Source organism: Medicago truncatula, chromosome 1 (assembly GCF_003473485.1).
Source record: "Medicago truncatula cultivar Jemalong A17 chromosome 1, MtrunA17r5.0-ANR, whole genome shotgun sequence".
Lineage (NCBI taxonomy): Eukaryota > Viridiplantae > Streptophyta > Magnoliopsida > Fabales > Fabaceae > Medicago > Medicago truncatula.
Window position 1 is genome coordinate 48,475,555 of NC_053042.1, and position 15,413 is coordinate 48,490,967.

Here is a 15,413-nt window from a genome sequence, read left to right on the forward strand (position 1 = left end):
TAACAAAAAAAAAATGATTATTTTAATAATTATGAATTATGCTTTTTTTTTTATGCAAAAGAAAATAAAAGAATAAATGAAAATGGTTTTGGCAGGAGTTGAATCTAGCACATAAGACTTGGCAAAAAGGCTCTTGACCACTAGAGCATGTTACACAATCATTAAAATGTTACAAAACATAATATATATATATATATATATATATATATATATGAAACAAAATTGGGGGTGTGCCATGGCCCATCTTGGCCCATGAGGGGCTCCACCTCTGCGACAAACACACCTAAATAAAAGTACTAATTAAAATATACTTGTCGCGTCATTTTTTGGAGGTCAAGACTATTTGATTAGCTTTTGACTCACTAATTTATTTCACGACTGAACATTTAATTTTTTAAGAAAAAGGGGAAAAAGTTCAAAACACCTCATATTGAGAGATTTAGGGTTCGGGGGTTGGTTATATTTAGGGAAGGTATTAGCACCCTAAATATTCGTAGTACTCTACGAGAACCTCTTGATTTTATTTAATTAATGTGCTATAAACTTGCTTGCTTTTCAAAAAAGAAGTTAATGTGATGATTAAAAGAAGAAAGAAAGTGAGACCTAATTTATCTACATTTTTTATGATTTGGAAGGACATTGTCCTCTGCCTACGTACCCGTGAGGGATCAAAACCTCATAGTTCGGGGTAGAAATTGACGTTTGATTTGTTGAGTGTTTTTTATTAGTTTTGAAAAAGGTTTTAAAATGAAAAGCCAAGTGGCAAATGAGTATTTGTTTGTGTTTTTTAATATTGAAAAAAGAGACTTAAAGTAAAGTTAAATTGATTAAAGTTTGATTAAGAAAAGAAAATAAAAATGCGGTCACTTGATTTGGATCAAGGTTTATTATGAAAATATTTTTGTGATTTTGATTATTTGCATGTTTTTTGTTGTTTTTTTGGAATATTAAATAAAAATTAAACTAACGGAGAAATAAAAATAAAAGCGCGTGGATTTTTGTAGTGACGTTGGATCACCACAAAATCCCTAATCTAATTTTTTTGCATTTTTGGATATATATATATAAGGCGGTAAAGAAATAAAAGGACACACACACTTTTCTCATTTATATTTACATTGGACCTAAATACATTCTAATTGCTGAAAAATAAATAACAATAATTAAAATGCTAAATAAAATAAAATGCAAAAATGCTAAAAAGAAATAAAATGCAAGAAAATAAAAGAAATGGACAATCGAATGGACAAAAATTACCGAAGGGACTTTTCCGAAGGGACAGAAAAAAAGAGGGAGAAGAAAAGAATAGCTCGTTAACACAAGCTAAAGAGGGAGAAGAGAGAAAAGTTCTTTGACAACTCAAGAGAACTTTTGGTGTCTGAAATTGTGTGGAATGAGGGCTCTATTTATAGGTGAGGAGGTTGATGAAAAATGGAAAATTGGTTTAATGGAAATAATGGACAATTATGGTGAATTTTGAAAAAAGAATGTTAAAGTTGACACTTGACTTGAAATTTTTTTTAGACCTTGTACATTTTATTTTGGACCTATTGACACTTTGTTTTTTTTTTTGGACACTAATTAATTAAAAAGAAATAAAATAAAAATAAAATAACTAATAAGAAATAAAATAAAAAACAAATTAAACTAAATTATGTAAAGAAAAATAAAATTAAAAGATGGAAAATAAAAATTATTAAATATAAAAAAAAGTAACTAATCTTAAAATTAAAATTAATAAAAGATGGAAAGAAAATAAAAAGAGAAAAGAGGGTCCGACTCGGAATAAAAAATGAGGTATTTTAAAATACCTCCTTGCCGAATTTTTTCACTGAAAAATCAGAGATCGATCAGAGTCAAGTGACATGTGTCAGTGAAGCCTTAGGTTAAAAATTGGGATATGACAATACTCATATTTCAATTTTAACAGGATCCTCTCAAATAGACGGTGAGATTGGACTCCTAATTTAATTTTTTTCATCATTTACTTAAAATTAAGTTGTGTTTAAATTTATTTTGGTCTTTTATTCTTGTAATGTTATACAAATTTATTTATTTATGTTTTCTAATGTTATACAAATTTATTTATTATTTTTTTAAATGAGAGTTGAGGTGACCGTTAACAATATTATGTGGTTTTGTCATGTCAAAACAATGCCATTTTATTCTAAAATTAATAATTTGAGTTTTTTTTAAAGAATAATCTGAGTTGATGGTTTATCTTCTTTCTCATAACATCTTAATGTAAACGAAAAACTTAGTTTTTAATAAGATGAGCTTTTAAAATTCACATGTCATAATTCAACCAGTAAAATCGTCAAAATTGATAAATAGACGTCGTGATTGAGGTTCAAATATTAAACTCTTCATTTATATATATAAAATTCAATGGTTATTTAACATTTTACCTATCTTAAAAAACCAGTCTTTTGTAGGCCTATGGGCAATAAATTATACACGTTTCATCCCTAGTTAAGACGAATTCAAGCCAGCTCATCATCAACCCACAAGGCAGGGTTCATATGAACTTCAAAAATCAAAAGTATAGTTGACTGATGGTGAGAATTAAATTGTCAGCTCTATATAAACAAAATAATAATAATTAAACTGTTAGCAAGGTTCATGCCTTAAGAGTTTGATCATCAATATTTATTTTATTGATTAAAGGAGAAAATTCTCAATACGTTTTTTTATATAAAAAAATACTTTATACTTGAAACATAGCGTATTAGATATTCATATTCTAGAAGGAAAACACTATTTACAGCGTAAAGTTGTCTCACGATAACACCACGATCTGCACTGTATTCAAGCCTAATTCACGCACTCATGTATTTTGCCAACCACTCATGCATTGTGCCAAAACGCAGATCTTAGGTGCTAGTGCTTTCGTGGGTTATTCGTGATTTGGCCTCACTACTAGAATAGTGTTAATTATCTATAAATAATATATGTGATTATTCGAGACTGAGAGAATATTATCAAAAATTTAAAAGTAGTTATGATTTAAGGTAAACTATTTTAATGATTGAACGATCTATAATGATTCACGATGTAATTTTTTTTTTACAATGATATTACATATGAATTAAATCCTATTATAAAACCGTCCCATGAATATATTCACAAACTTCATATAATTTAGCCAAATCTAACCTTTAAAAATAAAAAATCTATCCTCTTTGATGAATAAAAAACCAATCAATTACCATTGATATCTTAAGGGATTCATTAATTAGACCCTTACACGCTTAGCCAAATTTAATTTGATACTTCTAAGACTAAAGAGATTGAATGTTGAAATTTCATACTTCTTATTACTTTTCTTCCCTACGAGTGAATGCAAACAATTTAATCACCAACGTACATAACACGGTTCTCATAGTTTCCTTACCCAACTTTGTATTTACATACCCTCCAACACCTATATAATGCTATGAACCCATCAACATTTTCAACACAACCAAACCAACAACCTTAAAAAAACAATCAAACATGGCATCCTTCAAACAAGTTTCAATCCTGTTATTCCCTCTTTTCCTCATTTCCCTATTCAAATCCTCTCATGCTGCAGGAATTGCTGTCTATTGGGGTCAAAACGGCAACGAAGGTTCCTTAGCAGATGCTTGCAACACAAACAACTACCAATTTGTAAACATAGCTTTTCTATCCACTTTTGGCAATGGCCAAACTCCAACTCTAAACCTTGCTGGCCATTGTGATCCAGCCTCAAACGGTTGCACAAAGTTTAGTAGTGAAATTCAAACTTGTCAAAGCAAAGGCATCAAAGTGTTGCTATCTCTCGGAGGTGGTGCCGGAAGCTACTCTCTTTCCTCAGCTGATGATGCCACGCAGGTTGCAAATTACCTATGGAACAATTTCTTGGGTGGCACGTCATCTTCAAGACCTTTAGGTGATGCTGTTTTGGATGGAATTGATTTTGATATTGAAGCTGGTGGTGAACACTATGATGACCTTGCAAGAGCACTTAATGGTTTTAGCTCACAAAGGAGAGTTTACTTGTCTGCAGCACCTCAATGTCCTTTCCCTGATGCTCATTTGGATTCGGCTATTAATACCGGTTTATTTGATTATGTGTGGGTTCAGTTTTATAATAATCCTCAGTGCCAATACTCAAGTGGAAACACTAACAATCTTGTTAATGCTTGGAATCAATGGACTTCAAGTCAAGCTAAACAAGTGTTTTTAGGTGTACCTGCTAATGATGCTGCTGCTCCAAGTGGTGGTTTTATTCCTTCTGATGTTTTGATTTCTCAAGTTCTTCCTGCTATTAAGGGTTCTGCTAAATATGGTGGTGTTATGATTTGGGATAGATTCAATGATGGACAAAGTGGATACAGTAATGCTATTAAGGGCAGTGTTTAATTATTAACTAGTTTATTAGTCTATGTATTTGGAATAAGTAGCATGTTCATGGTAGGTTTTGTTCCTACACATTAATAAGTGCTATGTGATCACTTGGTTATAAATTATATCTATGTAATAATAAGAGAGTATTGAAAATAATGTGTGATTTCCAGGAAATATGCAGCTTATTTGAATGATACTCATTTAATTAAGATTTAGATGCTCTTATATTTAATATATTTCATTATGTGAGTAACTAACTTTAAAGAATTGTTTCAGCCTACAACCGCATGTAGAAAAATGATATTGGATCACAAAAATTGGGTCACACAGGGGTAGGAATAGGGCGGGCCAAACCTTGGTTAAATAGGTAGATCTAGTTGAAAAAATTAAAGTCTAAGTTTCGGCTATTAGTTTGCTAAAGACTCTATTTAAGTCTGTCATGACCTTTTTAAAAGCAAGGTCTGACCTATTAGCCTGTCTGAAACTTAATTTGTATTAAAAATATATATATATAACATTTAACCTTTTTTTTTTTATTTGAAGAAAACATTTATCCTATTTTACGAAATTAAAATAGTTCTTAAAAGGCTAATAGGTCAATAAAATTTTGTAAAACATATACATCCATTTTTTCCCCACTTTATAAGCATATATTGCATGTATATCTGATAAAATTTTGTAGAGTTTGTAGATGTTAATATATATTGTCTTTTTTTTTTGTTCATAATAGGGTTCCTTACTTGTGATTCGAAATAAGCTGAGAATGACAATAATAAAAGATTAAGAGGGGTAACGTCCAAAAGTATGTCGTGTGAATTGAAATAAGAGAGTAATACCAAGAGAGTTTTGTAATTCATTGGAAATCTTGATTTAAAGAAACCAAAAATTTATTAATATAATGGAGAATATGTAATTACACATATATGGGTCGGCCTGATAAACCTAGTAAGCTTTTTCTATAAACCTTAACCTTACCTATTTAAATTAATGAGCTTTTTAAAAAGTTTAAGCCTAACCTTTTTTTATTTTGGTAGATAGATGAGATGACAAAGCCATCATAAACTCACACATATAAAGTGGAGATACCGGGGTTCGAACCCCGATCATGACGTCCGACCTAACAATTTTGATATTTTTGCCAGTTGTGCTAGGACTTATGGGACTAAGCCTAACCTATTTAATAGTGCCTAAAGTTCTAAATATCTATAACTACTATTTAAAATGAAATTTTGAAGCAAAATTAATTTCATGCGAGAAATATATTTTACTAAAATTGTGTTCAAAGAGACAAATTTAGTTTCAATAATCAAAACACTCGAATTAAAGGAAACAATGACAGAACAAAGGACTAGGTTTGGTTGCAGTCATAAGTCACTCACTATATATAATCAGGACCGTTCCTATAAAATAGGAGGTTCGACTCTCTTTTTAAAATAAACCTAAGTAAAATAAAAACGCAATTTTTTCTGTGTAGCTAAGTTTATTAAAAAATTAGAATCATAAGAACTTTTAAACATGAAACAAAATAAAATAAAATTAAGTGAAAGAGATGTGAAATTTACCTAGCGGTGTCATTTGGAATGTCACTCCTACGTCGTGGGAAAGGGAAAAACGAATGGTTTATGCGAAAAAGAAATGATGTGATTCTTTCAGTGAAATAGTTTTTCAAATTGACTGATTAAGTGATTATACAAATTGATGGTGGTTTGATAGCATCAAATTTATGTTCAGAAAGTAGAACTAGAATCTAGAAAGAAAAAAAACTCATACGTGTATCGAAGAAAGAAAATGAAGTAACATGTAATATTTTAATTTAAGTGGGGGTAGATATTATACTTAATTTTTTTTTAAGGTCCATATTTTTTAGAGGTCCAGTTTGATTGAGCTCCTTGCGCTCTCCAAGGTCCGACCCTGCATACAATCAAAACATTTATAGTCAGTTAATCTCATCAAACGATCTGAATTTTAAATTCAAAATTTTGTATTAATCAAAAATTAAAAATTGTTTTAAAATATTAATCGTCTGATCCAATTCACATAGAAGCCACAAATTTTAATTGTCAGAAAAGTTGGTTGTTGGCACCTACTAGTATATAAAATTAAGTAAGACCTCTGACCTTTGAGTCTTCACATTAACGGAAAATAAAATATATAAAACAGAATCGAATGAAATCAAATAATTAATATTTAATAAAATAAATAAATACATCTAATTTATTTTTGAGCAAAAATATCATGTTTATTATTCTCTTTTAATCATTGTAAAGTAATATAACATGAAATTTCTAGTAATTATTTTTAATTTATTACATATACCAACTAATAAAACAATAAATTTACATTACTCTATTCAATTTTTGCTGGATTAAAATATCAAAAGTTCTAAGCATCTAGTCTAGCAAAAAAATGACGGTAGTGGGAAAGGACAAAGTTGACTTTTTCATGTCCAAAATAAACAACATCCTTTGCAAATTGGAATCAACCAAACTTCATTCCTAATCATCAAATTTCTAAATTGCCATTTTTCTCATCCTATAAATACCCTAAGTACAAGAAATCATTCACAACATACCAAACTAGAAACAAACACTTTCACAAAGATGGCAAAAAACTCTCACACCTTTTTGTCTCTTATTCTTCTATTCCTCACTCTAGTTGCAACTTCCCATGCTGGTGGCATAGCAATCTATTGGGGCCAAAATGGCAACGAGGGAACCTTATCCGAAGCATGCGCAACCGGAAAATACTCCCATGTTAACATAGCTTTCCTAAACAAATTCGGTAACGGTCAAACCCCTGAAATGAATCTCGCAGGTCATTGCAACCCATCACTTCCAAATTCATGCACAAAATTCAGCTCAGAAATCAAAGATTGCCAAAGTAAAGGAATCAAAGTTTTACTTTCAATTGGTGGCGGAATTGGAAGCTATTCTTTATCTTCAATTGAGGATGCAAGAAACGTTTCAAAATTTTTATGGAACACTTTCTTGGGTGGCAAGTCATCTTCAAGACCATTAGGTGATGCTGTTTTAGATGGAATAGATTTTGATATTGAACTTGGTTCCACCGAAAATTGGCAACACCTTGCAGGTTTTCTTAAAGGGTATAGTAGATATGGAAAAAAGGTGTATCTTGGTGCTGCTCCTCAATGTCCAATTCCAGATAAATTTTTGGGCACTGCACTTGAAACAGGTCTTTTTGACTTTGTTTGGGTACAATTTTACAATAATCCTCCTTGTCAATATAATGGAAACATAACTAACCTTGTGAATTCATGGAATAAATGGAATAGTAATGTTCCAAGAGGGAAGATATTTTTAGGGCTGCCGGCGTCTACGGCGGCGGCCGGAAGTGGTTTTATCCCGGCAGATGTGTTGACTTCAGAAATATTACCTGTAATTAAGAAGTCAAGAAAGTATGGAGGAGTGATGCTTTGGTCAAGGTTTCATGATGTGCAGACTGGGTATAGCACTTCTATTATTGGAAGCGTGTGATGAGTTGTTATAATTAATTGGTCAATGATTTAGTGTTATATTCATTCAAGTTGTTGTTGTTTTAAATTATTAAAAAACAAAATATTGTACTTTGAAAAGTATGTTTTCAACTTTTATCCCCAATAGTGCGCAAATGGATTATCCACTTTTGACTTTAAAATCATAAAATAATTATTATTTGCATTTTGTTTACTGTTTGTTTTTTGCACTCACATTGTTTCACAATAATTGATCATACATTTCTCCCTATCATTCCTTCTAGGACTATATCCCTCTTTGTTTATTGTCTTATGTGGACTCCTCTTGAAAATTTCAACTATCTAATACCTCCTTATCAATATGACAATCTCCTAACTCACATTAATAAAAAATTATAACAGTAATAATTAATCAACAGATGGTTGACCATTTCAACAAAGTTTAGAACTATAAGTTTAGAATGATGCACATAACATTAATAAAATGGTCTTTTTAAAGAAAGGGTCATGTTAAGAAAGTTAAATACAGAATTTTTATATTGAAAAGAATAATTTCTTGAATTTTAAAAAGTTAAACAATTATTATAGTAATAATTAATCAACAGATGGTTGACCATTTCCAGTTGAGAATGATGCACATAGCATTAATAAAATGGAATAAATGGAAAATCCACTATTGTAGTTACATTGAATTTTTTTTTTTTTAAATTACATTAAAATTAGGTTTAATTACGCTTTTGATTCAACTCCTTTTCTAAAATCAATTTTTTTATCCTCTATGTTCACATTTGTTGTAGTTTTGGTTCCAACTCATAATTGTTGTCCCAAAAAAATGAAAATTTTAAACGCAAAACAAATGCTGGTTATTGTTCCATTTTAAATCTAAAGATAAAATATCGCTTTTAAGACCAAAACTTGTTTTTTTATTTCTCTCCAAAAGTCATCATTTTTAAAGAAGAAACATGGGTTGGGTCCAAAATTGGAAGGAAAAAAATAAAATAGAGGACCAAAAAATATAATTTTAAATATGGAGACTATTTTCGTGAGTTTGATCAAATAGATGATCAAAAGTACAATTAAACCTAAAAATAAAAATTTACAATCTTTTTGGGACATTTGGTCCTCTATTTTCAATCTCTAATTGAAGAGAGATAAGTTGATTTATTTGTTATTGATTTATTTGGTCCCAAAGGTTCAAATGCAGCAATTATTAATTGACAATGAGAGTTATTTCTTGTTTTTTAAAGGGAGAAATTCGGTGCTTTTCATTATCAATCAAAAAAGAAATACATGACAGTACATTATCATAAACGTAGGAGCTAGCATTAGATGGGGCTACCCTAGCTAACTCATGAGCGACCCCATTAACTTGCCTCCTATTGAACTCGACATGAGAGTTCTGAAAACTATTGTCAAACAATTGTCTACAAGCATGCATGATACATCCAAGCTCACTATCATCCTCTACATAAGATCGAAAATGATCAACCACTATCTTGGAATCTAAAGCAAAGTCAACATTATCATAGTGAAGATCTGTCATCCACTTCAACGCCGTATGAAAAGCTACGGCCTCACCCACATCAACATCGCAGAGAGGGGAGAAACAATTTGTTTTAGCACAGATAAATTCACCCCTGTCATCACGAAGACAAATACCGATACCCACCATATTCTTGGAACAGGAGAAAGAGGCGTCAATATTACATTTGTATCTGTCATGAGCCGGTTTCGACCATTCAACCACGTTGACGTCGGTATAGTTACTTTGATGCGTCAACGGGGCATCTTCTTTTCGCGATCTTATGATTTGGGTTGTTCGCCATTCATCCAAAAGATGCTTTGCACGCTCAACAACCTGCAATATTGTTTCATTTTGATGTTGCCATAACTTGAGATTCATGCGCTTCCATAAACTCCACATAATTGTCACAAATAATTCTTTTTGTAAGATAGCTGATCAAGAAGAGTAAAAATCAAAGCATCCATATTTCTTGTTATTGATTTATTTGGTGAATTTCTTGTTATTAATTTGTTGTGCAAGCATTATTTCCAATGTATTTTTAACAGTTTGGATACTCTCGATCAAACTCTATTTCAATCTCTCTAATTGAAGAGAGATAAGTTGATTCCAAAATTGAAAAAATGATTAAGTTAAATTAAGAGTGATAGAGAGGGTTTAATCTTATGAGTTTAGCCCTGTGACCTCAAATGACAGAGTTCAAATCTCTAACAGCCATTAAAGTTACTTGAATTACTAAAAGTATTATCACTCAAACTTCAGATTCGCTCAATATTTGTAATCACACTTCATGAATCAGCTTCTAAAGGAAGTATTGAACTCCTTCACCAGTCGTTTGAAAGATCGTTGTCTCCTGCTTGCTGCAATTCCCGTCTTTACTTAATATAATACGAAATCCCCAATAATTCTAGTGTGATGAAACTTCCCTTATTTTCAGTGCCATCTTGTTCATGTTCAATAATTGTACCCAATATAATGCTCATGTTCCCCGGTCTATGCAATCCTTGAACGGATTGAGCTAATTTCGCATAAAAAGTAGTTGCAATTCTTTATAATTTTGTCAAGTCTAGATTCTGAAACCAGATAGAAATGCTTCATATTATCAGATAATTGCATCCAATATTTGATCATGTTTTGTAATTGAATAACCAATTAAAAGGAGATAATCAACAATAGCTTTAACTTGGAAAACTTTCTTCCAAAATTGACACATCTCGTCGTCCTAAACTTGAAATGCATGTATCCAACAAATTTTGAAAGCAACCAGATGAATGAACAACATTGAATATTGTACATGCCATTTTGATATACATCAGATACAAATGTTAAAGATGCAATTACACTCAGAAACGTATTTCAAAAACGTTATAGCATTACACACAGAGTTGTGAGGTTTGTGAGAGGTGATAACACACACCTTCATAAGTGGATACACACCAAAATAATCCTGATAAAATAGTAATGTTAGGACACATTATTGGCCATAAGGTAACATCATCAGTATATGGAAGGCCTTGTTCCACATTCATCGGCATCAACCTCCCTCAGTTCCACCTCACGATCTAAGTAGCAAAACTACAAGAAGAACACAGATATACATGAGGTAAGAAACATTGACAATCATCGCAAATAGGAAAAGAAGAGCAAAGTACAACATAATGACATTGACAGGTACACACGCAGGAAATCATATTCATCTCTCAAGTTAATGTCAACAAACATTTCCAAGGAATCATGACAATTACTACTTTGATGATGAAACTATTTCCTATATATTATAATGCTATTATGAAATGATATTATATCCATCATAAATAAAATGAATTATCATATTCTCAACCATCTCTTGATTCATCAAATAACTACTGTGATGCATGCAATCAATTGCATTTCTTTTTCTTTTTTTAGTTTTTATTTATTACTTTATCAGCCATTAGGAAATTGTTGGCCCATGTGTGAAACTCAAACTCTAACACTGAGATGTCCATTATCTAAAGTCTAATAAACCCAAAAACTCCTTCGGATTTCTAACCTTTAAATGAATAACTGATTTTAACTTTCTTTACTTTTGGAAGAGGAGATTATATACTAGTGTCAATCTCCTTTCTCCCTCTTTTTTCAAAATCAAAGAAAACGAGTATAACTGTTTTTTCCTCTCAAAGCCAATAGTTCATCCCTTGCAACTTCTGTGATGTCGCCACCAACGATAAGTCCCCCCGACATCACTTTCTTTGGTAGCACTTGACGAATGTCTTTGTTCCTATCAAAGCTATTTTTGATTTCATAGGGTATAATGCATTCTATTTTATAAGAATAACTCAAATTAAGAGATATCATTCAAGGGAATACTACTAGAGTTTTTTGGCTTTCTGCTTTGCACTCATCAAACTAATCTCTTCTATGTGTTCAGTATCCCTTATCATCAGTATACTCATATAAACTTCATTTACTTTCAAATTATCACGGTTCTTTTTCTAATGTTCTACCGGAGCATATATTTCAAATTACCAACAATAACAACAAAAAAAAAACATAGAAAAAGGGTAGGTCGTATTGTACCTTTTAACTTTCTTTTGAATAATTGTGCAAGAAAAGATGTTGAACTCTAGCGAAGCCAGTTTGGCTCTGGCCTTAAGAACAAATTTCAACTTAGCACGAACACGCATAAGCTCGTCCTCATATTTAAGTTGTTTCTGAAACAGTTCAAGAAACCTTCTCCTTAGTTGGTCGTCACAGTTTCGCATACAAATCAGTCGGTCTTTCATTCTTCTTTGAATATAGCACGATTTTTCCTTCAGGTTTTTCTCCATAAACTCAAGGTCTTCGACCACTTCATGGCGATACTTACGATAGTCCTTTAAGAGTTCCAGTTCACTTAACCATTCTCCATCAAACATTCTTTTGAGTTGATGAATAAAAACGGAGAGTGTGTCCATGTGTTTATCAAGTATAGATAATGGAGTATTCTGAGATAATAACTCTAGCAAGTCATAGAGATTAAAGTATACTTGTAGACGGAAGTCGTCGTCATTCCAAGCCAATTCTGAACGAAAACGCCTGTCTCGATCGTCAGTGGAGAGAAAGTTGGCGATAGTCTCAGCCTTTTCAGCAGTGAAAGCTAGCATGTTTATTCTGTAATCATGCATTTGTTGTCGAAGTTTTGGGGAGAAGTTCTTCAGGTCAGCTTCATTATCGTGGTGGTAGCTACAAGCCATTGATTGAATTCCACGCAGAGGGGAGCAGAGGTATTAGGGCTTAGGGTTAGAGAGAGTGTGGTTAATGGTTATAGGGTTAGACTTAGAGATAAAGCATTTATATTGAACTCAAAGCGCTAAAATCTCTCGAAGACTATACCGAATTCTTAAAGATAGAGCTGCATATTGTTACTCCCAACTAAATTGCCAACGACACACATAACTCTCAATAGTCAATACTCATGTGAGAATTATATCTCTGGTTACACCTAAACTTACTTAAAATTTTACAATAATGTCATAATTATCCTTTTAGATAAATTTTCTCAAAACTCTTATTCATTGTTACTATAAAATTTCACCTTTTTTCACCTACATACTATCATGGATATTGAATCAATCTCGATGAAAAATTAAAGAGTCAATGATGTAACGCCCACTTTCGTTTAATCGTTATTTAATCGAGATTAGGCAATTATATGATAATTATATAGTATATGCATGATTTTGGTATGTTTTGATGATTTGATCGATGACGTGTTAAGTTATGAGTATTGAAGGATTTGATTATGATATGGGAATTATTTTATTGTTAAATAAAATAAAGATTTGAAAATAATATAAAATATTTAGTTGAGGGCTGTTTTGATATTTTAGATAGTTTTGGGGGAGAAAGTGAGATAAGATAAGTAATTAGAAAAAGATATAAATAGGAGAAGACCTAATATTTTAGAAACTCATTGTACGTGAAAACTTTTGGAAGAAGGGAGAAAAGCCAAGTCTAGAGGAATCAAGGTAGAGTGCTGCGATTTTCTTCATTCAAGGTAAGGGTGAGACTAATAATTCAATAATGTTAATTACTGTAATTCTGATGATTAGTTGACAAAGTTAGGATTGATTTAGAGAAGTTTTGGAATTAGGTTAAAACCCTAAAAATTGATGATCAAACGGTAAAACTTGTTTAGATTGATGTAGAAACCGTCCTTTAACCTTAGAATATGTTTAGGATGAATTCTGGAATCAAAATTAGGCTTTGAACCATGTTGTGTGATGGATTTTTGAGAAAAACCCTAGTCTGCCCGTGCTTCTGTTCATCGCTCGCCACGGCGAGTGATGATCCTCGCCTCGCGAGTGATGAACTTCATCGCTCGCCACGCGAGCACCTTTCCTTCGCCTCGCGAGTTGTTTGGTCCAACTCGCCATGGCGAGCAACCTTTCCTCGCCTCGCGAGCTTAGGCAGAGTGCATGTCATATTTCGTGTTTCGACCTTTTTAGTTGAATCTTGTATGCCTTTGAGTGCCTGAACATACCTAGTATTGATTAGGAATGAATATAGGATCAGAGGGAACCCAGAACGACCTTAGTTTGGGAGTTGAGTGGTACTCGCCATGGCGAGTAAGAGCTCTCGCCTCGCGAGTACAACCAGGATGAACTTGATTATGTGTTTGTGCGATCTGTGTCGCACTTGTTGATCAAGAGTGAACCCCTAACTGGTAATGAGACCTAGTGATGTTGTTTAATGCAGACTGTAGAGTTGTTTAAGTTATATTAATATTAATTGGATAAGAACTATTGTATTGTATATTCATGCAAAATGAGAAGATGTGATAATAATGCAATTTATGTGCTATTGATATAATGATATCATCTTGATATGTGACTTGTTTATGCTGCTTCCGTTGTTTAACTAAGTGCATAAGTCTATGATGAAGTTTAGCTCCAAATTATTGGATGCATGTTGATAAGTCGATTACGTTGTTTTGTTCATATGTGTCCGTGCATAGCATATCATTGAGCTTTGTCCTCACCACGAAAATTAGGAGCTTTGTCCTCCGCACGTTTTACAGGAGCTTTGTCCTCCGCACGATTAAAGTATATTAATACTTATGATGACGATTGGTACCACATGCATATAAGGAGTCTAGGAGCATTGTCACATTGTCATGATTAAGATACCTTGTTGATGATGAGTGGATATGTGATTACGTGATAAGTGTTCATTGATTATGTTATGTTGTTTATAATGATTGGATATATGATTACGTGACAACTGTTTAGCATTTATGCAAAGTTAATAATGGAATGATTATGATGTTAATTTATGATTCGCAATTACATTGATTAATGTTATTTTATTATGAAATCTCACCCCTTCTGCTTGAAAATGTTGCCCTTCGTATGGGTAACTTGCAGGTGATCGTGCTTAGTGTGCAGTTGCTTCTGTGAGTGGCCTTGCCTCTCTGTGTCGTCTAGGTCGCTCTGATACGTAACGGGATGGGGTTAATGCTATAACATGCTTCATTCTTTTACGTGAACTGCCATGATAATTTATGCTTTGATAAACTCTTTTGAGATACTTGTTGGGGCCTGCGTGCCAAACTGATTTATGATTTCTGAACTAATACTCCGCTGCTATGTTAAGATATTATGTGGAAGTTAAATTATTATTTAACTGTTTTTGGATTACGTTTCTATGTGATATCCCGTTATGGTTTTTACTCTGATAAATGTTTAAGAAATTTGTATATTGGGAAAACGGGGTGTTACAAATGACAACGTCTTTCATCCATAGTCCATTGCATATAGATAAATGAATTTTTTTTTTTTTTCAATGATGCTAAGTTTCTATTTTTTTTTCTTGTTGTTCACATTGCTGATATGTTATGCACTCTACAAGCTACGGGTATTTGATGGTGCAACACGCGTTAACGTTAATTAAATTTAAGTTTTAAGTAAACATTCATTTTAAGGTTGACGTTTACTTAAATTAAGTTTAAGTAGATACATGTGAGCTTAGTTTAATTACATAACCTACTTATATTGAGTTTACATGTACCTACTTAAAATAAGATTA

At 32.1% G+C, this 15,413-nt stretch overlaps 3 protein-coding genes across 3 annotated transcripts; 2 read left to right on the plus strand and 1 right to left on the minus strand.

Moving 5' to 3' along the window:
• The first annotated feature begins 3,438 nt into the window (after positions 1-3,438).
• On the plus strand, positions 3,439-4,586 carry LOC11428131 (acidic endochitinase). Its single transcript, XM_003592106.4, has one exon. The coding sequence runs from the start codon at positions 3,496-3,498 to the stop codon at positions 4,384-4,386; it is 891 nt and encodes a 296-aa protein (XP_003592154.1). The 5' UTR covers positions 3,439-3,495; the 3' UTR covers positions 4,387-4,586.
• Positions 4,587-6,925: 2,339 nt separating this feature from the next.
• On the plus strand, positions 6,926-8,048 carry LOC11428132 (hevamine-A). Its single transcript, XM_003592107.4, has one exon. The coding sequence runs from the start codon at positions 6,972-6,974 to the stop codon at positions 7,863-7,865; it is 894 nt and encodes a 297-aa protein (XP_003592155.1). The 5' UTR covers positions 6,926-6,971; the 3' UTR covers positions 7,866-8,048.
• Positions 8,049-9,053: 1,005 nt separating this feature from the next.
• Positions 9,054-9,767, minus strand: LOC112418657 (uncharacterized). The gene has a single exon (XM_024775115.1). It carries the CDS (start codon positions 9,765-9,767, stop codon positions 9,054-9,056), a length of 714 nt encoding a protein of 237 aa, XP_024630883.1.
• Between the last annotated feature and the right edge of the window lie 5,646 nt (positions 9,768-15,413).

What these genes read in the sequence shown, in the direction of transcription:
- LOC11428131 (XM_003592106.4), top strand. Translation starts at nt 3,496, where the DNA reads ATGGCATCCTTCAAACAAGTTTCAATCCTGTTATTCCCTCTTTTCCTC.
- LOC11428132 (XM_003592107.4), top strand. Translation starts at nt 6,972, where the DNA reads ATGGCAAAAAACTCTCACACCTTTTTGTCTCTTATTCTTCTATTCCTC.
- LOC112418657 (XM_024775115.1), bottom strand. Translation starts at nt 9,767, where the DNA reads ATGTGGAGTTTATGGAAGCGCATGAATCTCAAGTTATGGCAACATCAA.